Source organism: Mastigoproctus giganteus, chromosome 2 (genome assembly GCF_048544385.1).
Source record: "Mastigoproctus giganteus isolate SK-2022 chromosome 2, ASM4854438v1, whole genome shotgun sequence".
Classification (NCBI taxonomy): Eukaryota; Metazoa; Arthropoda; class Arachnida; order Uropygi; family Thelyphonidae; genus Mastigoproctus; species Mastigoproctus giganteus.
Window position 1 is genome coordinate 175861342 of NC_143576.1, and position 24813 is coordinate 175886154.

Genomic DNA, 24813 nt, shown 5'->3' on the forward strand with positions numbered 1-24813 from the left:
CAATGTGTGTTTTACTTGTCTTTTACCTTTGCTGATGATTTAACTACAAATTATTAGACCAGTGGTTTTTGACCTTTTTTTTAAGAGTTGCACCCCTACTCAATTTTCTATCTGTTAGATATATATATATATATATATATATATATATCTCAAATCCTCAAAATTTATTAGAGTAATTTGAGGGAGATTGAGGCGCTATTTCTATACTTGTTGCCTATTCCTTTTGCCTAGTTTTTAGGTCTATGCCCTTGCTTTCCTTTTTTCCTGTGCATTTTGATAAAGTAACAAAAAATTAAACATGTAAATATTCTAATAATGTTTGAGTTTTGGCTATCTGTAGGGCTAGCAGTTATATTTTTGCCAGTCTGCCGTTATTATTTTTATTTTAATATAGCATGTTTCATATTTTTGCTCTATTAGCTAATTTATATAATTTATATTATTTTAGCTTAAATTTAAACTTAAAGCTATTATGCATAGTATATTTGGTATATAATAATATGGTGAGGCTGGCATATAACTAGCAGAAGCAGCATAGGTTATTATTGATGGCATATGTTGAGAGGCGCTAGCCCCAGTTGACGTGCCTTTCGATGTAAGCCTTATTCAGTAATGACATTATGGTGCTTTTGATTTGGTATTTGTAAATATTGAATTATTGAATTTGGTATGACTTACTATTATTATTATTATTAGCCATATGGTGCAAGGAAGTCTGAAGCTTATACTGCACCAGCCAAAAAAAAAATTTTCTGAATTACCCTGAGAGAGAAGTAGAAGGGAATCGCCAAGAAAAAGAATGATGATGATGATGATATCCAGCTCAGGACCCTGGATGTGCCAAGCCCATACTCACCAGATGTGAGCCCCTGGGGTTAAACTTCACTATATATAGAGACTGGGTCCTTTGTAGGTTATGGTTATTTATCTCTATCTTAAGCTATTTTCTCGAATATCCGCTACCAATTCCTTAAATGTCGATCTCCAGGTAATTCTCCAGTGGGGCAAATACAACTTAGTTGATTTCAATCCTTCTAAAACTCAGTCTTGTCTTATATCTCGCAAAACGGATTCTTCTGCTCCTATGCTTATCTTTGGTGACACTCCGGTTTCTAGGCAAAATGATATATCTCTTTTGGAGATTACCCTGACTTCTAATCTCTCTTGGCACAAGCATGTTACAAATATTGCTTCCTCTGCATCTAAAAAACTGGGTTTTCTCTTTCGCTCTCAGCGTTACTTTTCTTCCAAACAGCTGTTCACTCTGTACAAATCGCAAATCCGCCCTACCATGGTATATTGTTCCCACATCTGGGGCGGTGCCCCCAAAACCTCTCTCAGGCTTCTAGATTCCATTCAGAAGAGGGCAGTTTAGTTAATTAATGACTCCTCTTTAACAGAGTCTCTCCACTCTCTTTCTCATAGACTTACTGTTTCTGCTGCATGCCTTTTCTACAGATACTTCCATGGGCATTGTTTTTCTGAATTGGCTTCTATAATTGCCGCTCTCTCTTTCAAAACAATCCGAACACCTGCCGCCACTAGCAAACATCCATATTTACTGTCCAACTTCAAACTCACAGAACCAACTTTTCATCTTCCTCATTTATTCATTCAACTGCCGTTTTCTGGAACAACCTTCCTTCATACATATTTTCTGAAAATTAGTCTTCAGAAGTTCAAGTCTAATGTCAACAAATATCTTCTTTCGTCTTCTCAACCTCCAACCCAAGCATATATCGTTTGAAATAAATTAGTGTGTGTGTGTGTGTGTGTGTGTGTGTGTGTGTGTGTGTGTGTGTGTGTGTGTGTGTGTGTAATATTAAAAAATATTATATGATAGGTATTATAACAATATAATTATAAGGATGTACCTTTTTATAAGTAATTTAAACCCAAATTACGTGGCACCCCTGGAATGTGGTTGCAGCACCTTGGTTGAAAACCACTGTATTAGACTATTACACCACAATTATTAATTGGAGAAGTGCCAGTGTATCGCAACTCTATAATGGCAGTTGAAAAAATATGCAGCAAGGTACGAATTGCAGATGATGTAAAGGTCAGGGAACTGGTTATTGACCAGCACCTAGCAGGATCCCTTCAGCACAAGTTGGATAAGCTTTGGAAATGGTCAGATAAGTGGAAACCACGTTTTAATGCTAAGATGCAGAGTTTTACATTTGGAAGAATTGAATTTAAAATGCTAGAAGAAGAAAAAGAAAGATTTGCAGTTTTCTTATGCTGGAGACAGTTGGCAAAGAGGGTGGTCATAGTATTCCTTAATTGCACTGTTAAGGGGATTGTGAGACCTGACTTGGAATACTATGTCCAAGCCAAGCCTAAAAGAAGACATTGAGCTTTGAGGGGGGGGAAAGGTCCAAAGACAGGTACCATTCTTGATGAGATTCACGAAACTGCACCCAAGGAGAGAGAAAACCTCAAATATCTGAGCTACAGAGCTTGGTGCATGAAATGTCGACACATTAAATGTTTTTTATGAAACTCATTTATTCATTAATGAATTATGAATTTTCATGCTAAGATTCTTGGAAAGCATTCTTATTTTATGTATCCTTCATTTTGATGAGCAAATTCCTGAGGACATACATCATTGTTTGTAATGATGCAATAACGTATGTCCATCAGTGTCATGACACAAACAGCCATAACTTTCACGCCCATGAGTGTACCAGGTTTCTTGCAGAACAGTTTCTCTTTCAAGAAGCCCCCACAAGAAAAGGTTGCATGGTTCAAGTCTGAAATCAGTCAAAAAGTGATGAGCAAGATAAAGATACAACAGCATGCGAGGGGCAAAACAATTCACTAATACATTAACTGTACATGGCATAGCACTGTAATATAGCTAATACTGATACAGGATCTTCAAAAGTGAGTTGTAATAGTTGTGCCCCTATTTGTTGCAAAGAGTCGGGAGGAAACTGACAGGGGCCTAACTTTGTTTCTTGTTTTTGGAAATATTTTTGATTTTTTTAAAATTTGCTTGTAGCATACCAATATGCCTTCTATTTTTAATGGATTGCAGCACTTATTTTATGCATTATTAATTTTTAATAAATATGTAATATGTAAAAATGCTGTCATTTTTACATATTATTTTTCAAAAAGGAAAAAAATACATTAATATTGCTGAAATCAAAAATAGTTACATTCATAAAATATAAATATGAACCTAACAGTCACTTCCATTTTACAACTCCAAGAACTGTTAAGAGCACAAAATTTAAAACTTATATGTTTCAATCAAAGCAAGAAACCATTTTACATCAATGATAATAATCAAGACAAAAAAAACACATTTTGTAAACAAGTAAACATAAAACAAAGAGGAACAACTTGTGTAGCATAGCAAATGCCTCCATCACTCCCCAGCAGGTATGCCATTCTTAAACTACATATGGGAGCCACATGTTTAGAAGATATTGAAAACAAACTAGCAAGCTACCTAAGAGAAATATTTTCTTTACAAAGTTTGAGAGCACAGTCAGTCCTTGTAACACGTGTTTGCGCAACATGAATTCGATCATACACAATTTATAAATATATGGGAACGATGTCACATATAACACGAACTGAATTCACTTATGCACGATTCGGCTTTGCTTTTACAAGAAATGGCAGTCAAGCGTGGCAGAATCACAACAGCTGAACACAACATTTACTTCATTGTTTACTCAGTTGCTACACATGCACTGCTTTGTTTGTGTGCATAAAACGTGCCTCCTCTTTTTTTTTTTTTTTTTTTTTCTTTTTATACTGCAATTGTGCTTTATTCAATAAAAATGAGTAAAATACTTGAAAACTGTGTGAAAAGGAAGCGTGTTGGTGAAGGTACTGCAAGTTCAGAGAGAAAAAAGAAAAGCAATTAAGGTAAAGAAAGCCTACACAAGAACCATGGCAAACTATGAGTAAATTGCTGGACAGAGAATGCAGTTTCTCCCTACATTTTCGGTAGTGGCATTAGTAGTCTACAGGGTGTCTCAAAAATATTGGTACAAATATTTAGGGGAGGTAGGTAACATCTAAAGGAATGTGAATTACATAGGAACCCATAACCGGAAACAGAAAGTAGTAGCAGAGGCACAAGAAGCAGAAATGACACAAAACAGTAATTAGTGGCAAACATTTATTTGACATAATATTAACAATGGAGTACGAGATGGATGCATTTCATGATGTTACAACAGATGCTCGAAGGTTCCACCATGAGAAGCGATGTATGCGTGACACCGACGCAGCATGGATTGGCAGACACGGTCGAACACACACCTGGATTTTCTTTGACAGTAGCAGCAGCACAGACGAGTCTCGCCACAAGATCCATTTCCGTCTCCACAGGCGATTCATACACGATAGATTTGAGGGCCCATCACAGAAAGAAATCAAGGCTCGATAAATCAGGTGAGCGTGGGGGCCAGTAAACGGGTCCATCACGGCCAATCCATCGACGCCCAAAACGCCTGTTCAAATGGTCACGAACATATCTTTCATAATGGGCAGGCGCCCCATCATGTTGAAACCAAATGTTGCGTCTCACATTTGCTGGAACATCGTCAAGTAACCCTGGTAGAACTTGTTCAAGAAAGATCCGATATTTAGCGGAGTTCATGTGGGATGGTAACAGGTATGGGCCGACTAAGCAGTCACCGACCATACCTGCCCACACATTTATTGCGAAGTGATGTTGTGCGGCATGGCGGCGCACACCGTGTGGGCCCTCTGCTAATCCATACACTAGGTGCATGTCTGGCAGCTCACACGTCGTATATCGATGCATGCTCTTCGTGCGACGACTACTGCTTGAATGAGTAAACCAGAAATTTTCCCTCTCGCGAACTGATGAACAGTGCCGTCTACCGACTTACGGTGACGTTTCCGGTTATGGGTTCCTATGCGATTCGCATTCCTTTAGATGTTACCTACCTCCCCTAAACGTTTGTACCAATATTTTTGAGACACCCTGTAGAACAATATATTGATTGACATGTCGGCATGACAGATGAAGTTGGGGATCTTTTATTTCCTAACTTAACCTTTAAGGTTAAGTTAGGAAATAACATAACCTAACTGCTGAGAACAATTGGAAAGAATACAGAGAAAATAAAAGCAACTTTTATAACAGGAACAACTCAAAGTGTAACAAAAGAGACTAGATTAAGACACAAAGAATTGGAAGAGATGGAACGTCTGTTATCTGTTTGGATCAAACAAAGAAGAGATCAGGAACAAGTTTGCTTATGATAAAAGCAAAGGCATTAGCAATATTTTTTTATGTAAAAATCGCAATAAAATAAGTATTTTATTACGATTATTTATCGCATTTGGTAATGTTTTGGTTACAAATGTGTGTTCAATCTTGGGTGGTCTGCACCTTACCCTATTTTTCCCATAATGCCTGTTATTTATATTGCATGATTTTGCATTGCACGAGGGTTCCTAGGAACACAACCACCTTTTTATACGAGAACTGACTCTATTACTGATGGATAATCTTGATCTATAATGGCAATCATTCAGTATGCAACTGGAGTGGAACCTGTGAGGTACCATCTGTGTACAAAGCACAAAAAATTATAAAAATGATTTCATATAGCCTGTCAGAAAAAGAATGAATATTTTAATCTTAGTCACAGACAGTGACACTTCTGTTGGAGGTAGGTGAGATCATTTAAATTATGAGTCTATTGACATCTCTATGCTCTTGTTCTTCTGTTTTTATAATAGCTGGTAAAATTTGTCTGTTTTTTCAGCAAAGGTGGCCATTGCAACTTAATTGTTAGGGCTTTAGTTATCATGTTGAAAATCGAAAACAATTATTCCAATACTACTTTTAGCAATGAGGTGTGCACTCATTGTTGAGGGAATTTAACTATTTCCTTTTAAGTAAGGCATCAACAAAATGTGATACGGTTTTTAAAAAACTGTATTCTGATTAGTTTACTCTTCTTACTCAATCAGGAAATTATTATTATTTGTTTATTCAAATAATAGTTTTTCTAATTGTTAGAAGAAAGTTGAAATGTTATAGGTCAACAAGAGTGTGTTGAGGGCAGTCAGTCAATTTACATTCCTGATCAAATCTGATTTTTGAAATTTGAAAGTGAATGGCTCTGCATTCTAAAGCACCTCTCTAAGCCCTAAGATAGTGAAAGTAGCAAATTTCATAATAGTGAAAATCTTTTCTTTTTTTTTTTTTTTCTTTTTTTCTCGAAATACTGTTAGTTTATTGAACATTTATTACACAGTTTAGTATTAGTAAGGCCAAATGATGCAAGGAAATAAACATTTTCTGTGTCAGTCAAAAATAAATAAATAAATAAATCATAATAATCAAAATTCAAATTTGTTAATGCTTAAGCAAACCACATAAAGGAATAATACATTTTTGTACATATATGTGAAAAATTTATTGTTTTCTCTCATTTGTTTATTGAATAGTGAAAAAAAATATATAGATAGATAGATTTGTCTTCTCTGTGATGTCAGTTATATACTGTTGTGTTTTACATTGCATTGGAACAGGTTCAAGAAATCCCAGAATTACATTTAACAGCAGTGAGGCTTCAACATGAAAAGACAGGAGCAGATTATTTGCATGTTGCAAGAGATGATAAAAATAATCTTTTCAGGTTTGTAACATACATTAATAATGTTGCAATTGTTTTGTTCTGTTTTTTATTTAAGAAAACTTGTATATTAAGAAGGAATGTTCTGTAGAAAATCCAGATTTATTTAAGAAGTCAGTTGTTATCATTGTTGTTTGGAGCAGTTTATTGGTGCAAGGCCACTTTGGCTAAGGAATCAAACATTTTCATTGGTGCATGTAAGCAAATTTGGTGCACAATTGTTTATTTTATTATATAATCATTAGGCTTAATATTATAAAATAGTGAGCAATTAAATTATGTCAAGCCATGCCACATAATGATTTGCCTCTCAGTTGTTGCCATTTCGAAATCTGACAGTATTTTATTACATTCTGGTTGAAATATTCCTGTAATCCAGAACATGATGATTTTTTATGAAAATTGTTATAGAAGAAAGCCAGTAAGTTGAAGTAAGTTTGCTTAAGATTTTTATTTTGTTTCAGACTGCTTTATCATGCAGAGTAAATAATTCAAATTATCTAAAACTAAATAGGCAATGTACTTTGTTTACCAGTTCATGTTAGTCTTTAAGAATTGCTATGTTAACAGCAACTGGAAAACTTAGTGCATCAGAAGATGTCCAAGGTAGGGTTTAGTTTTCTATTGGATGGCTGTCTTATATTGGTGCTTTGGTGTGTGTGATTTCACTCCTGCTGGCTAAGATGCAGTGTTATGGCTTGTGGAGAGGAGGGAAATTTGTTTAAGCTTAATTCTGAAGTTGAAAGAGTTGGTTTATGCATGGTTACTGCATGTACATCATTTCTACTACCAAGGTAGTATGAATGCATCATTAATTCATATCTCATATTGTGAATACTGTCATAATGAGTTGTCGTGGTATTGCATTGCTTTGAATAAGTAACACTTCACCAGTGGAGAAGACTAATGTTACTTATTTTCAGCGGATACCACCACCCAGATGGTACCATTTCGAAGCTTGTTGGCTTATTCATCAGTGGGTGAGCAGGTACCCTGGTGTTGCAATAGTGACAACCCACTTATGAAGTATAAGTTATACTACAGGGTACCTGCCCATCCACCGATGAATAAGCCAACAAGCTTCGAAACTGTGCCATCTGGGTGATGGTATCTACCGAGAATAAGTAACATTGGTCTTATCCACTGGTGAAACATTACTTATTCAAAGCCGACTGGGCTAGCCGGGTGGGTAAAGTGCCTGCCTGGCAGCCCAAAGGTCGCGGATTCGAATCCCGCCTCAGGCTTGGATCAAAGTACTGCAAAAACCTTGGGAGGTGCATTATGGCCACAGATGCCGATGTGCCAACAACTACCAAAAAAAAAAAAAAAAAAAAAAACTTATTCAAAGCAATGCAATGCATCAGCAATTAATTGTGAAGGCATTCACAATATGAGATATGAATTAATGATGCATTCAGTACTACCTTGGTAGTAGAAATGGTGAAGTAACCATTTCTACTACGTGCAGTAACCATCATAGAATCTTTCATACTCTTAGATATTTAGTCAAGAAATTTTTAGATTCTCAAGTTGTGGGAGGACAAGATTATAGGATCTTTTATTTGAGAAGAAAACTAATAAGTGGGGTGGGGAAGGAGTACATTAGACCTGTGAAATCCTTTGTTTTTGCCTCAGTCAGAAGTGTTTGTTAGGTTTTGAAAATTCTAATCTTAAAATTTTCAACTCCCTCCCTCTTCACCATACAAAAATTTCATTAATTTCTTAACAAGCAAGGCATCAGTATTTATCCTGGGGAAGAAAATAATACACTTTCTTGAACATTTTGAATAAAAGTACTGCAACAATGTAGTATGTTGCTCACCTGAAGTGATGTCACATGACTAAAAAAATTGAGCTGCATCTCAACCTGACAAAAAGCATCAATAACAAGCCAAAACTTACCAATTCTTCTCACAGGTGCCAATTCCAAATATGGGCATAATATACTAATATAAGGTATTGCTCATATTGCCAATAATCAGTTATTTCGATCGTGGCATTTTCATAATCTGTTGTATTCTAGGTGGAGAAATAGAATATTGTCCAAGTGGGAGAAGAGCATGAGGCACTCGAGGCAGGTGAGATATATCCAATTATATTAAGAGAGGCAGCAGAAGAGGTAAGCAGACCTTTAACCATAATTATGAAGCATCATTGAATTAAAGGGTGAAGTGAGTAATTACATTGTGTACGATGTTACCGTCCTGAACAAGGTAAATGTTGGAAGTGATCACAGAATGACAAGATGTACACTTGATATAGATGTAAGAAAAGAAAGGAAAAAACTGATTGGAATAAATAATACAAAGGTTTTTGAGATAACAGAAGAGGAGAAAAAGCAGTAAATACTGAAACTTAAGAACAAGTTTGAACTTCTGAAGACCTTTCAGGACCAAGATATCAACGAGGAATACAGCAATTTTCTGAAAATGATAAAGCCCAAGAAACCTATAGATAAAAAGAAATCCAAAGATGAAAAAAAATTAGTCAAGAAACACTTGTCATGATGAACTGAAGACGACAAATGAAGAGCAATATAAACACTGACAAGGACAAAATTGAGTATATTGCGTTATGCAAAGCCATTAGAAATAGACTCAGAGACGACATAATAAGGTTGGTTGTTGTTGGATTTTTTTGGCATAAAAGCAGCTTTGGCCATATTGCATATCTGAGCAGGCAGAAGAATCCCATCAGCATTGAACCTGCTCAAACCGTTGAAGGCCTTATACACTTCAATCAGATCACCTCGCAGGTGCCTAGTCTCCAGATGCTGAAACTTGCAGAACTTAAGCCTTTCTTGGTTATAGCACCCCTTTGTTCATCTCACCAATCTTGTTGCTCTAGCAACTCTACATCCTTCCAAAAATGAGGCGTCAATACCTGTATGCAGTACTCAAGGTGTGTCCTGACCATTGCCTTATACAAGGGGATAATCACCTCCTTGTCTCTGCAAGCAAGATTCCTTTATATATATCATTGACAGTACTCCATGACCTGCTCTGGCAGCCTGCCTGCTCAGAGAACTTCATATCTGACTGCACAATTTCCCCCAGGTCTTTTTCATTTTCCTCTACCCTGAGTGTAGTACCACACAGTTGATGCGTTACTCTGGGGTTAAAAAAAAAAAAAAAAAAAAAGTTTCTTCTACCCATATACAGTATCTTTCATTTGTCAATGTTAAATTTCAATTGATATTTCTTAGTCCCTCAGCTTAATTTGTTTAGATCTTGTTGCAGGTTGAATCACTGACATGACTATATTTATCCATATCTCATTAAAGTAACATGATTTATCTGGTATCACTGCATCTAGAATGGATGGAATTCATGATATATTTAGTAAATGGAATTCATGATATATTTAATAAATGGAAGTCCATGATATAAGGCTTAATCATTCACTATTCTACACTCCCAATTTATGTCTTTGTCTATTAACACAGTGATGCCCATCCTATGGACTTCATCGTTTGCCTACCTAAACTAAGTGAGACCCATACTAGAGTGTAGTTATAGGCGGAACCCATACAATGTCAAAAATAAACTGCAATGGGCTATGATGCACTCATTGCAGTTTATTTTTGATGCTTACTTTGTGACCTCAGAATCTCTTTCATTTTCTGCCATATTCTTGCTCATCACTTTGACTCATTAGCTGTCATCAATCAAAATCTAGTTTGTCATTTCGTCATTCAACTCTGTTTCAGGAATATTATACACCGTCCAGTCAAAACATTATGACCACCTACCTAATAGTGAGTATATACTCCTCTTGTCACCACACAGTGAGGCAGAGCCTCTGAATGCTGCAGGAGGTATGTTGCACCACATTGTCAGAATTGCATACAGGAGATCTGCAATAGTCTGTGGTAGAGGATCCAAACAGCAGATCTGTGAATCTATGTAATTCCAGAAATGTTTATTGGGATTAATATCGGAAAAATCTGGAGGCCAGGGTAGCAACGCTTGGAAATCACTTTTTTATTTGGCAAACAACTCTTGAACAATACCAATATGACAGGCACATTATCTCATTGGAACAAACCTGTGTCATCTAGGAATGCATTTACCATGAAAGGGGGTTTATTTTATTTCTGATCAACTTAGTCGTTTATCCGGTACAATGGATAGTTGGTTTTTAGCATTTAGAGTGCAGTCTAGGGGTATGAGGGTTCTAAGAGATTCCCAGGAAACATCACCCATACCAAAACACTGCTGCCACCTGAATGCTGTAGCATACTGTCTTTACTATCATTAACAACCCTGCCAACCTTTGTATCATCTGCAAACTTGGACATTAAGCCTGACGATATACCTTCATCGATATCATTGATAAATACACAAAACAACAATGGGCCCAATGCCGAACCCTGGGGGCACTCCACCAATAACATTAGTCCACGAAGAGCAGTGTCCATTTATTACCACTCTCTGTTGTCTCCCACTCAACCATCCCTTTATCCATTGTAGCAACTTGCCCTTAATGTCATACCACTTCAATTTGTACAGCAGTCTTCCATGTGCAACAGTATCAAAAGCTTTCCTGAAATCCAAGTATATATCAAAATTATTTTTTGCATCCAATTCCTTTGTGAAGTTCCTTTCCACATCTTAGTATCCAGTCAAATTGAATCATCAACAGTCTTCCCAACAAGTCCACCACTGGTCCTGATGGATTCCCTGTTTTTATGGTTAAGTTATGTAGTGCATATATCATTGACCACCTGCTTGAAGCATACAACTCTATCCTCACAACAGGACCTTACCCTGCAGTCTATCTCTCCTGTCCAAAAAAAAGTCTAACCTTAAATCGTCCAATGATTACAGACCAATTTCTGTAAGATGCACCCTTCTGAAAATCATGGAAAAGGCCATATTCCCTGCTCTCACCCAACATGTGTTTGGTCATAATTCTTCATACCTCCATAGAATACTACCCAGATGATCCACTGTCACTAACCTCACAGACACACTTTTCAGAATAGAACATGTCTTAAACAACAAAGAGCAACTTGATATTGTGTTCCTCAACATTAAGGCAGCTTTTGACAACCTGTCCATCCCTGCACTTTGTACAATTTTATGTGAATACTTCAAATTCTCTAGTCACCTATTAGATCTTCTTAAGAAGCTCCTACAGTCCAGGACCCTATGGATAAGAAACCAGAACTATCATCACCCAATTGACCTCAGTATTTCCAGTCTACCACTGTGACCTCCAACTGACAGCTGAAAGAACTTGAAAATTGCCTCCATGTGATTGAACTCTCCATGAATAAAGAGAAAACTGCTCAACTTACTATCACCAAGAAGAGAAATATCAATCGCTTGAACATCATAATTAGGAACTCTCCAGTTAAAAAAAAAAAGTCAACCAGGATAAAGATTTGGGAATCACCTGGGACAAAGACCTTACGTTCTTGCCTCATTTTAATGCCACTCAGAAAAAAAACATATGCAGCTATATGGGCTGTGAAACTGGAGATCTCCAATTTTCATAATCCGCATCTCATCATCAACTATATTCTTCATTGCATTAAGCCCTATTCCCTTATATGACTCTACTATATGGTCCTCTGCACCCCCATCATACCAAACCAAGTTCTTATCCCTCGAATGCTGCATTTTAAAATAGCTGAGTAAGACTGCAGGTCTACCACCCACTATCTCAAAATCTGTCCTGCTCTCCAATCTAAATATGCTACCATGAAGGTACCACATAATCTCTAGGAACCTCATTATCTTCGTTTAGCTTCTGTCCAGAAAATTGAACTCGCATGATATCTGGGAGATCATTGTCAGATCGGAATAGAAGCCTTACCATCGCACTCCCATACAGATCTAAGCTGCATAGCATAACCACCCTGGACTACATGTTTCCAATTAACTCCATCAAAATATTTAATAGTTTATCCATAGACTTCCAGAAGCTGTGCAGTGACAAAACCTACAGATCTTCCACTCTTGCAGATATGTATGCCCTCATTAAGCTCTAGGAGAGATCATGTCTGTGATGCTACATTCCGCACATTTTTATATTTATGCATATAAACCAGAGCCTGGTTAAGGCCATGTATTGTATTAACCCACCTGAGTACTCTGTACATAAACTGTAAATAGAGTGTAATTTTTCATTCCATATTATTATGTAACCCATGTCCTCTAGCTGCATAGCTGTAAAGGGACATTCCTGTATGCAATTCTGACAACATGGTGCAGCATGCCTCCTGCAGCACTCAGAGGCTCTGCCTCACTGTGTGGTGGCAAGAGGAGGACATACCCACTATTAGGTAGGTGGTCATAATGTTTTGACTGGACGGTGTATAATATTCCTGAAACAGAGTTGGATGACAAAATAACAAACTAGATTTTGATTAATGATAGTTAATGAGTCAAAGTGATGAGCAAGAATATGGCAAAAAAATGAAAGAGATTCTGAGGTCACAAAGTAAGCATCAAAAATAAACTGCAATGAGTGTATCATAGCTTCCATTTCAGTTCGTTTTTAGCATTGTTAGGAATAATTATGAGTGGTTGAGAGTATTCAGGCAACCAGAAGCAATTGTCCACAACTACACTCTAGTATAGTCTCACTTAGTTTAGGTAAGCAAAAGATGAAGTCCATGGATGGGCATCACTGTGTAAATTGACAGAGACGTAAATTGGGAGTGTAGAAAAGTGAATGACGATGCTTTATTTCATGGACTTTCATTTACTAAATATATCATGAATTCCATCCATTCTAGATGCAGTAAAATCCGATAAATCATGTTACTTTCATGAGATATGGATAAGTATGGTCATGTTAGTGATTCAAGCTGCAACAAGACCTAGAAAAATTAAGCTGATGGACTGAGAAATAGCAATTGAAATTTAACATTGACAAATGCAAGATACTGTATATTGGTAACAGTAACCAGAGTAATGCACCAACTGTGTGATACTACACTGAGGATAGAGGAAAATGAAAAAGACCTGAGGGCAATTGTGCAGTCAGATATGAAGTTCTCTGAGCAGTGCAGATGGGCTGCCAGAGCAGGTCATAGAGTATTGTCAATGATACACAGGAATTTTGCTTACAGAAACAAGGAGGTGATTATCCCCTTGTATAAGGCAATGGTCAGGCCACACCTTGAGTGCTGCATACAGGTCTTGAAGCCTCATTCTAGGAGGGATGTAGCTCTGCTAGAATGGGTACAGAGAAGTGTAACAAGATTGCTGAACAGAATGAAAGAATGGTCTTACTAAGACAGACTTAAGTTCTGAAAATTGTAGCGTCTTGAGACTAGGCACCTGTGAGGTGATCTGATCAAGGTGTTTAAGGCTTTAAATGGATTGATAGCTCAATGACAGTGGCATTCTTCCTCTTGGCCAGACTGCACACATGAGGAGTCATATATTCAAATTGAAGAAGGATGGTAGCAGGATAGACTTGGGGAGGTTTGCCTTCAGCGAGCAGGTGGTTGATTGTTGGAACAGACTTCCGTCTGGTGTTGTGGAGATGGGCAGTTTGAACAAATTCACGGAAGAACTGTACATTATTGGAAGGGGTGGAGAAGTAATGTGTGAGGTGGGCGTTTTTTTTTTTTTTTTTTTTTGGCTGATTCGTTGTAAACTGGCTTCCTTGTGTCATATGCCCCTAATAATAATACAGTAAACCCTCACTATTCGCTGGGGTTACGTTCCTGAGAAATGCCTCGAATACTGAGTTATGGCTCCCATAGTATTAAAGGGGTTCCGTTCCAAAGTATGAAATATATAAGAAAAATTAGTCTAAAATTTTGTCTATGTATGTATTATATGTAAGGTCTTGAGGTTGTCAGAGACATTCTCACAGATATGCCAGACAAGCTGAACTTGCTACCTGTGAGTCTAAAATGCTGATGGAACTGATATTCGGGTAACACTCAAGTCAAGTGGACCCAATTTCGGCGAAGTCCGGACGGTCTGTGACAGCCAAATCCTCTGCTTGCACCTGCGCGATGGTGGGACTGTTAGTAATCCTGGGTATAACCTCCATGCACAAATGCATGGTGGGTGACCATCCAGGTGTGAACTAACGTAAGCAGGGGTCGAAGTGTGGCGCCCACACCACATGGAGGAACACCGCCCCTCTATGTTACCAGGCAGTACTAGGTGGTAGATGACTCTCATCAACCGGTGCAATACCACCACTTTACTTATTGGAGGCTTGAAGTGGTGGAACCCATGTTTAGTCTCTAGAGCTAAGTTCCAGTCAACCCTTCCCCATCTCTTCCATCATGCAGTATGATTGATGACTTTTGAGGTTATGATGAACATCGTGATGAGATCCAACATTCCTTACATTTCGAGGGTACAGCTTTAAAACGGTGTTCGCAGGCTGGCCGCTAGTTAGTACACCGGACATAACCTATTGGTAACTCTCTCTAGGAGGCTTCCGGATCAGCTAGTGTATAATCTTGCTACCTCTACTCTGCCAGATAGTGACTGGAGGGAGTCCGAGTAGTGTGAATGCGGGGAGCATTGTCGAGGCCACGTTATGTCAAGGATCTGGGTATATCCTTATCACGTGTACGCCATATCCAAAAATTTCATTACTTCATACAGCATGTCCCACTCACTTTTTCTTACTATTAAATACACTAATAGAGCAAGCTTATCTGCGAAAAGATCTAAACCTCCCAAACACTTCCTAATTCATTTCAAATATACGTGGTCTCAATTGTAATCTCAACGATGTCCATTTCCACTTGCAGTCTACTAAACCCCATGTACTTTTTCTGACAGAATCGCAGTTATCGGTTGATTCAACTACTGCTCATCTCAGATGCCCAAATTATTCGCTGTATGATTCTTTTCGCCTCAAAGGTGGTACTTGTGCATATGTCCGTTCTGATATTCCCTGTCAGAGACTTGGCAATTTGGAATCTCCTCTCTTTGATCTTCTCTGGCTTAAAATCTCTCTACCTCATTGTGTCAAATTCATCTGTTGTCTCTACTGTTCTCCCAACTCCACTAATCACTTGGAGCTCTTTGACTTCCTCTCTTTGCAACTTGACTTTCTCCAGTCCAACTTTCCTAACAGTGAAGTAATTTTTCTTGGTGATTTTAATGTTCACAACTCCAGCTGGCTTCCATTTTCTAGTCACACCGACCCAGCTGGTTGTGATGCTGAGGCTTTTGCAATTACTAATGATCTTGCACAAATTGTTCATTTACCTACAAGACAAGAATACCGGACAATCCTAATCATACAACCAATACGCTTGATCTTTTTCTCACAAACAACCCTTCTAAGTGCACGGTCGAAGTGAGAAGTCCTTTAGGCACTTCAGATCACAACTTGGTGATTGTCTCTTCTCCAATGGAACCTTTATCTCATGGCTATTCCCAACCTCGTGTTGTTTGGCATTACAAGAATGCAAAATGGGATGACCTGCGAGACTTCTTTTCTTCTTTTCCTTGGTCAGATTACTGTTTCAAAGGTTCTGATGTCAGCGTTTGTTCAGATCGTGTCAGTGAAATTATTCTTGCAGGAATGGAATCCTTTATCCCACACTCCACTTTAAAATCTCGTCCTTTATCTAAACCTTGGTTTTCCAATAAATGTGCTGAGGATGTTCAAGAGAAGAATGTTGCATATCGTAATTGGCTTGTTTCTAATTCTTCAGTTTCATTTTCTGCCTACACCAAAGCTCGCGACAATTGTAAAGCAGTTATTAACCAGTCCAAACTAGAATTTGAACAGGCTAAGAGTAGAAAACTTGCTTCTTGCCCTAATGGTAGCCGAGCATTCTGGTCTCTTTCCAAAGCTATTGGCCGCAACTTTTGCCCATCTCTGCTCCCACCTCTGTCCAAACCAGATGATTCTGCTGTCACTTGAGCCAAGGATAAAGCTGACCATCCCATTTTTCTTTCAATTCATGCATTAACGATCTTGGTAAAACACCTCCCACTATTCCCAACACGCTCCATTCAATGCCTCCTGTGGTCTTCCGTAAAAAGGATGTCAGAAGAATTTTGACAAATCTTGATGCTAAGAAAGCTCCAGGTCCCGATGGTATTTCTCCACTTGTTCTCAAAACCTGTGCTCCTGAACTTATTCCTATTCTTTGCCGCCTTTTTTTCACTTTCTTATTCCAAAGGTGTTTTTCCTTCTGCTTGGAAATTTTATCATATCCAGCCAGTCCCTAAAAAGGGTGACAAATCCCTCCCATCCAATTATCGTCTCATTGCAATTACTTCTACTCTTTCTAAAGTAATGGAGAAATCAATTAACCGCCAAATTTTATACTACCTAGAAACCTTCTGTCTGATCAATGATCGCCAGTATGGATTCCGTCAGTGTCAATCCACTGGTGATGTTCTGGCTTATGTTACCCATTTATGGACTAATTCAATGGAAAGGTTCGGTGAAACACAAGTAGTTGCTCTTGACATCTCAAAGGCTTTCGATCGTGTTTGGCATAAAGGTCTTCTAAACAAGCTTCCATCTTATGGTTTGCCAACTGTTTTTAGTAATTGGTTATCCAGTTTTCTCTCTGATCGCTCACTGAGGGTGATGGTAGATGACTCTCTGTCTTCTAACTTCTCCACTAATGCCGGTGTCCCCCCAAGGTTCAGTTCTTTCCCCCACTCTTTTCCTCTTGTATATTAATGACCTTCTTTCATTGACTGGAAATCCTATCCATAGTTTTGCCGATGATAGCACATTGCATTCCACTTTCCATTTTGAGAAACCTTGTCCTGCTCAATCAGCTTCAACTTCTCGAAATCTGCTACCAATTTCTTAAATGCCAATCTTCAGGTAATTCTCCAGTGGGGCAAAGACAACTTAGTTGATTTCAACCCTTCTAAAACTCAGTCTTGTCTTATATCTCGCAAAAAGGATTCTTCTGCTCCTATGCTTATCTTTAGTGACACTCCGATTTCTAGGCAAAATGATATATCTCTTTTGGGGATTACCCTGACTTCTAATCTCTCTTGGCACAAGCACATTACAAATATTGCTTCTTCTGCATCTAAAAAACTTGGTTTTCTCCTTCGCTCTCGGCGTTACTTTTCTTCCAAACAGCTTCTCACTCTGTATAAATCGCAAATCCGCCTTGCCATGGAATATTGTTCCCACATCTGGGGTGGTGCCCCCAAAACCTCTCTCAGGCTTCTTGATTCCATTCAGAAGAGAGCAGTTAGGTTAATTAATGACTCATCTCTAACAGGGTCTCTGCACTCGCTGTCTCATAGACGTACTGTTTCTGCTGCATGCCTCTTCTACAGATACTTCCATGGGCACTGTTCTTCTGAATTAGCTTCTATAATTCCTGCTCTCTCTTTCAAAACAGTCCGAACACATGCCGCCACCAGCCAACATCTATTTACTGTCCAACTTCAAACTCACAGAACCAACTTTTCATCTTCCTCGTTTATTCATTCAACTGCCGTTTTCTGGAACAACCTTCCTTCATACGTATTTCCTGAAAATTACAGTCTACAGAAGTTCAAGTCCAATGTCAACAAATATCTTCTTTCGTCTTCTCAACCTCCAATGCAAGCACGGTACTAAGTACTATAGGTTCTAACACCTCTCATGTTTGGAGTTTACATAAAAAAAAAAAAAAACCTTCATAATATGACTATGTACATAGACAGTACATAGTGAAATGCAAGCATATGGCATCGAAATGAAAATAAGAAACAATTTAATATTAAATGTAATATTTATTAGAAATTTCAAACCAGCGCCTTTGCTAGCTAAAAAACTTATCCCCCCAGTGTTATCACCAGTTTCGCTAAAGTGTTGATAAAGGAGTTTTGCCCTTTCACGAATGATGAGTGAACTTAATGGAATTTTATCTTGAGTTCGGTCTTCTATCCTCAGATTTAAAGCCTTTTCCATTTTTCTAATTTAACATCACGAGTTACGGAGCAAATTTTTGAAGCAATTAGTGCATTTTCACGGACACTACAGGATTTTTTCTTCCGATTTTTTTGATTGATCGTACCGTTGACTCTGATTTTATAATGTTTTGCCACTGAGAAGACACTTTCACCATTAGAAATTTTATCTAATAACTCAATTTTATTCGCTAATGTCATCACCTTCTTTGATCTTTTCACATTTCCATTGTTATTCGTAGCCATATTTTTGTACAGGTTAGAAAGAACTTGTCCACAATAAAGTCACTTTCTTCCGTTAACACACTCGAAAAAAGTCTGTTTTACACTGCAAAACAGACTTTTTCGTAGATTTATCACTTTTGTAAGCATATCAATTTATAAATTGATAAATTTATTCAATTTATAAGCATATAAATTAAAAGCAAACGACGAAACCTTCCATGGCAAGCGCATAACACATACTGAACAAGGATTAGCGAGAAAGGATTTGTCACCACTGAGCGCTGTTTTTACCGGGAAAGATACCGGAAAGAAATTTACCCACACCCATGTTTTTTTATGGCAGAAAATGGCGCTTTAAAATTCACATTTTTTTAGGTTTCATTTTATATTAAATCAGCGACCGCGAATAGTGGGGGTTTACTGTATTAATAGTACAAGAAGTTCAGCTGTGCACACAAGCAAATAGTGGATCAGTTCACTCAGATAATAAGGCACCCTGATGCAGTCCCATAGCCACTGATGCAAGGAATCACCTACCTGAAGGCTAAGGACTTAGACACCACAAATCCAGTCAAGTACAGACCAATCGCCTGTCTCCCAACAATGTACAAGATCCTGACCAGCTGCATAACTAAGAGGAAATCAGAACCAGAAGATCGTGGCCAAGCAGCATATGGGATGTAAGCAGATGAGCAAAGGATGTGAAGAGCAAATGACCATTGACACTGCAGTTATAGAGCAAACCTTCAAGAAGTACTGCAACCTATACACAGCCTACTTCAACTACCACAAAGCCTTCAACTTAGTGCCCCATAGTTGGCTGATAGAGATACCAAAGATCTACAAAGTCAATCTGACATTGACTCACTTCCTAGAAGCAACTGTGATGAAATGGTGGACCACCACTAAGATCAAGAACATCACGAACAGACCAATCTCCAGAATAGGAATCTTTGTGTGAAATGCCCTGAACCCACTATGATTCTGTCTAGCACTCAACTCATTGTTCACCATGCTCCATAATGGCAAGTATGAATATATCCTAAAGGAAGGGCGGAAGAACCTGTACACCCAGTGTACGTGGATAACATCAAACTCTGTGCCACAACTGAGAGTCAACTCCAACAGCCACTCAGGATCATCGAAGAGTTCAGCACTGACATCAGGATGCAATTTGGCTTAGACAAATTCAAGACCCATGGATTGTATCAAGGACATTCAGTCAGCCAAAACTACCATCTGAAGACTAACTTTTGATGAAGAGATTGAAGCCATGACAGAAGGAGAGACCTACAAATATCTGGGGATGATGCAGGCTCACCAATTTGAACACAAGGAGATCAAGGCCCACCTGACTGAGAAATACCATCAGAGAAGTCTGCTAAAATCAAAGCTGAATAGGGAGATCATAGATTGGACCAACACTGAGCTGAAGGAGATTACAAGATTGACCAGGAAAATGATAATGAAGAGCCTTAGCTGCTCATGTGCCAAAAAAAAAACCAAAACCAAACCAAACCACCTGAAGTCAGCCACTAAGGACTGATCACAGCCCGGAAAGGAGAAAGGGGATTGACTGACCTCATTGAACAAGAGAAAAGAGCAATTAAGAACCCGTGGGATTACTTCCAGAAAAACATAGCTCCAGTCTACCAAACCATAAAAAAGAAAAGATAGAGAAATGGCACTTAACTTTAACAAGGAGACCCCACTCACACAGACAGTAGAAACATAGATAGAAAGGTAAGTGAAGAAGGCACTCCATGGCAACCACTAAAATGACCTCCTTCAAGACTACATAGCTAAAATTGCTTATGAATGGGAAGTTCTTCCCCAAGACCAAAGGATTCATGCTTGTCATCCAAGGCCAGGTGATCAACACTAGGAACTAAAATGCATCACCAAGGATCCTGGAGTGACGGGTGACACATGTCGATGATGCTACCTGGCCCCGGAAACAATCCATCACATCACCACTGGATGCAAGGTTATCACCTAGATGGAGTACACTTGTAGACACGACCAAATTGCTGGATAATACATCAGGTGCAAAAATACCACTTGATCAAAGAAAGTGTACCATATTACAAGTATAAACCCTGTGCTGTACTAAAAACTCCTGTTCACAAACTGTACTGGGACCATGCCATAATAATGGACAAGATGATCCTGTACAACAGACCAGACATAACCCTCATCAACAAGAAGGGAAGGGCTACCCACCTGATTGATATAGTGGTACTCAATACCAGCAACCTCCAGAAAACCCTACGCAAAAAAGATCAGGAAGTACACAGACCTAAGACAGGAAGTCAAAGAAATGTGGCAATATGAAACAAGTAATGACCATCCTGACCACCGTGTCAACCACCGTCACGGTTCCAAAGTGCCACCATAAGAACCTAGTAGCAATAGGCCTCTCGGAGAACACCTACATGGAACTCTGAAAAACCACGATCCTGAACACAATAATAATGGTAACCAAACTCAACCAACCATCCCCATGCACTTGGTACCAGTACCTGTCACAGGGCAGAAAATATCCCATAAAGGCAAAAAAGTTTTATAATAAAAATGTGGCACATGGAACAAGTAATATTCGTCCAGATCACCATGTCAACTACTAGCATTGTGCCAAAGAGCCCAGCAGCAATAGGCCTCCCAGAGAACATTTACATGATTCTAACAAGGACTGACTTCAGAAACCCATGATCCTCAACACCTGTAGGATAGTAAGAGAGTTCCTTAACCAACGGTATTAATAATAATAATAATAATAATAACCGGACAAAACCAACCACCCTGTGCACTTGGTACCACCTGATTACGGGGCAGAAAAATTCCCACAAAAAGGAGAATTTTTGTTTATAATAATAATAATAATAATAATACCAGTAGTCTCAACTGTGTTTTTTTTTTCTGATAAATCTATCAATAAATAGAAATCTTGTACCCAAGATATTGTTCATTTATACAGAATCTCCTTCAGCAGAGTGAGCTGCTCTTAGTAGAATGTCTCAAATTTACCTGGAGAGATGTTTCACTAGCCATCAGATACAAGAAGAGCCATCAGAAAGTATTAAACATTGATGGATGTTTTGTTTAATATTAGGGAAAATCAACTGCGTTAGGTCACTTTGAAAAAACAATTTAAAAAACTGATGATTAAGAGAAACCTTCCCAGAAATAAGTGATTTAAGGACATTGAGGTAGAGAAACATTTTAATAGTTAATTAGATACAGATAAGGGCGATTTATAGAGTAATTTCAGCTGAAGTATATATTTTAATAGATTTGTTACAAGGTCTTGAATACTGACCTTGTAACCAATATAATTATATAAGTTGATCGCAGAACATGGCATACTGCAAGATAAAAATAAAATCACTTTGCATTTGTATTTTACTAATAAAAAATATTAAGATTATATCATAGTACTAATTCTTAGCATTTACTAGCACACATTCTAAAATATTTCTGAATATAGCAGACTTTTCAAAAATATTTTACTACCAAATTAAAGGTAGAATTAAAGAACTTAATTGTCTGTTTACCATCTCCCTCATTAATTTACTATTTCTGTACAAGTTCTATGTAAATATTTATCTTAATGATCACTGTTTCATTGGAGAACTAAATAAATGGGGATCATTTGCCAAAAAATTAATCAAAATGATGTTAGGTACATTGTGAATTTCCATCTAGTGGCAACGTGTACAGTAAGTCTTGCTGTTTGTTGTATTACGTTCCTAGCACCACAACAAATGATGGGGCTGATCAACCTTCTTATGTTTTGCATGTGGCATGTATTGCATGAAAGATCCTAAAGGCAAAAAAAAGAAATTTATGCAGGATAAAAAGGACAGATGTTCTCTAAGATCACATTTATCATTTTTAGTAAATTATAAAAATATTACTAAGGAGAGAAACATTTGGCAGCTCAGCCCTCTTCCCTATGTATGTTTTGCTTTGTCTTCCCCCCCCCCATCCACACACATACACACAATTCATGATCTCGGGTCACCAACTGTTTTCTCCTTAGTATAAATTTTGTAATGCAAGCTGTAAATAAACAAAAACATTGCTAGTTTATTTCTGCAAGAACTCAGATACTGTGGTTTCGCATTTCTTATATTTTCAGATTTGATTTATTTTTCTTTCTCTTTGTAAAGTTTTTTGTAACAGGAAATGGCAACTGCAATCTTTCTTGCCACAGCTCTGCTATATTCTACATTAGGAGGTGATTTACATGGCTTGATTTATCGTATGAAATCACTTTATACTAGAATTATTTCTGATGCACATTCCACATGAAAGAAAATAAGAGGAAAGGAAGAGGAAGATATGGGGCTAAGTTGTTGAAGAAGCTGCTGCATTCGGGGTCTGATAAATGTTAAGTTATGTTAGCCCACCTTTTCCTTCCCCCTCCCCCACCCACTTCCCTCTTCCTTTTCTTTCATCTGCCAGGCTCAATGCACATAGTATTTTATATCCAGTTTAGCTTCTGGGGTTTAAGAAAGGCTGTTGTTGTTGTTGCTTCAGTCTAAGTTGAAAAGCGGTCCCTATGCCTTGAAAGCTCCTTGTATATTTATTTTATTATAATATACCCGAAATATTTAATATTTCACGTATATTATATTCTTATCACTTTTAATTGCTATACTGAAATTTTATTTGCTTTTATTTACTTTTAATATCTTTTCTGCTCGTAAATAGTTTTGTTTCTTATACATAGGCATTATAGTTATTATAATGCCCATGTCTTTTATTTTTAAATTAATTGTTTAATGTTCAGGCCAATATTCTTATCAGTGTGTTTACATTTATTAAAAATTCTCCGACATGCCAACTAAGCGGGCATAATGGACATATCAGTATAGATCTGTCAGAATACATTGTTCATATAAGTAGACAGCACATTATTTGGAGAAATACTGAATGAGGATTGAAAACCACTTACAGCAGGCCCCCGTTAGAACGCGGTTTGCTTTACGCTGATTCACTATAACGCTGTTCTTATATTATAACCCGTATCTGACTATAACGCTGTCACAGATCACTATAATGCTCTTTTACAGATTGCATTTTTGGCATATTTAACGAAATCGTTAAATTTGATGGAGTCGATATCTTGAAAATGAATATCAAAACAGCATTAAAACGTTTCCCATGCCAACTTGAGAAATTTTCCCACGCTCAGTGAAATTTTCTCGCACACTAATTTAATTGCAGTACAGTGACTTGTTACGTAGTTCCGAGATCAACATTTTAAAAAATGATCAAGTATATTGCTTGTAATATTTGCGTTATATGCATTTATCCAAAGTCTAGTCATCACTCAGTACAGCATTAGACATCGTGCGTAACGTACAATTTACTCGAACATTGTATTGTAATTAATGCAACCAACGTAGTTACATTTTCAAAGAGCTAATAATGGCCGATAAGAATGAAAAAGCATCTGGGCACAGTACGAAGACTATAAATGTAAGAAAAAGACTGAATTTGAAAATTAAATTAGATGTTTTGAAGCGAATCAATTCCGGTCAACGACAAGCGGATGTGTGCCATAATTTAGGACTTGCAAGTTTAACTGTAAGAACAATTATAAAAAAAATAAAGAATTAATTTTAGCAGCGGGAAAGATGGCTGTTCCACTGCTAGCAACTAGGGCTAGGCCGGCTATTAGGATTGAAGTGGAAAGACTTTAACTAATTTTACTGAAGATAATATCCAGTGCAGAATTCAGTTAAGTTAAATATTATAAAAAAATAGAGAGAAAGAGATTAGCCAATATGATGATCTGAAGAAAACTCACCTAAAAAAAAAGAGGAGTCGAAACTGAAAAGAACTTTTGAAGAGGGTATTATGTGGTATACTTCTCAACAAGTTTTTAACATAGATGAAGCAGGACTTTTATGGAAAAACAAATGCCTAAAAGAAGTTTCATATTGAAAGAAGAAAAAAACATGCCCGGTTTCAAAGTGGTGAAGGATCGGTTGACTTTATTGTTAGGTGGTAACGCTGTGGGAGATTTAAAATTAATACCCCTTTTAGTTTAT

The 24813-nt window shown here is 37.6% G+C and overlaps 1 protein-coding gene across 4 annotated transcripts in view; it reads left to right on the forward strand.

Annotated features, from left to right (window-relative positions):
• LOC150089770 (presequence protease, mitochondrial) overlaps positions 1–24813 on the forward strand; it is a 284476-nt gene that overhangs the window by 33571 nt on the left and 226092 nt on the right. For all 4 annotated transcript variants that reach the window (XM_090389648.1, XM_090389649.1, XM_090389650.1 and 1 more), the window contains exon 3: positions 6544–6650. In XM_090389648.1, the coding sequence (XP_090245774.1) occupies positions 6544–6650 (107 nt within the window). The remainder of the gene's footprint in view (positions 1–6543; positions 6651–24813) is intronic.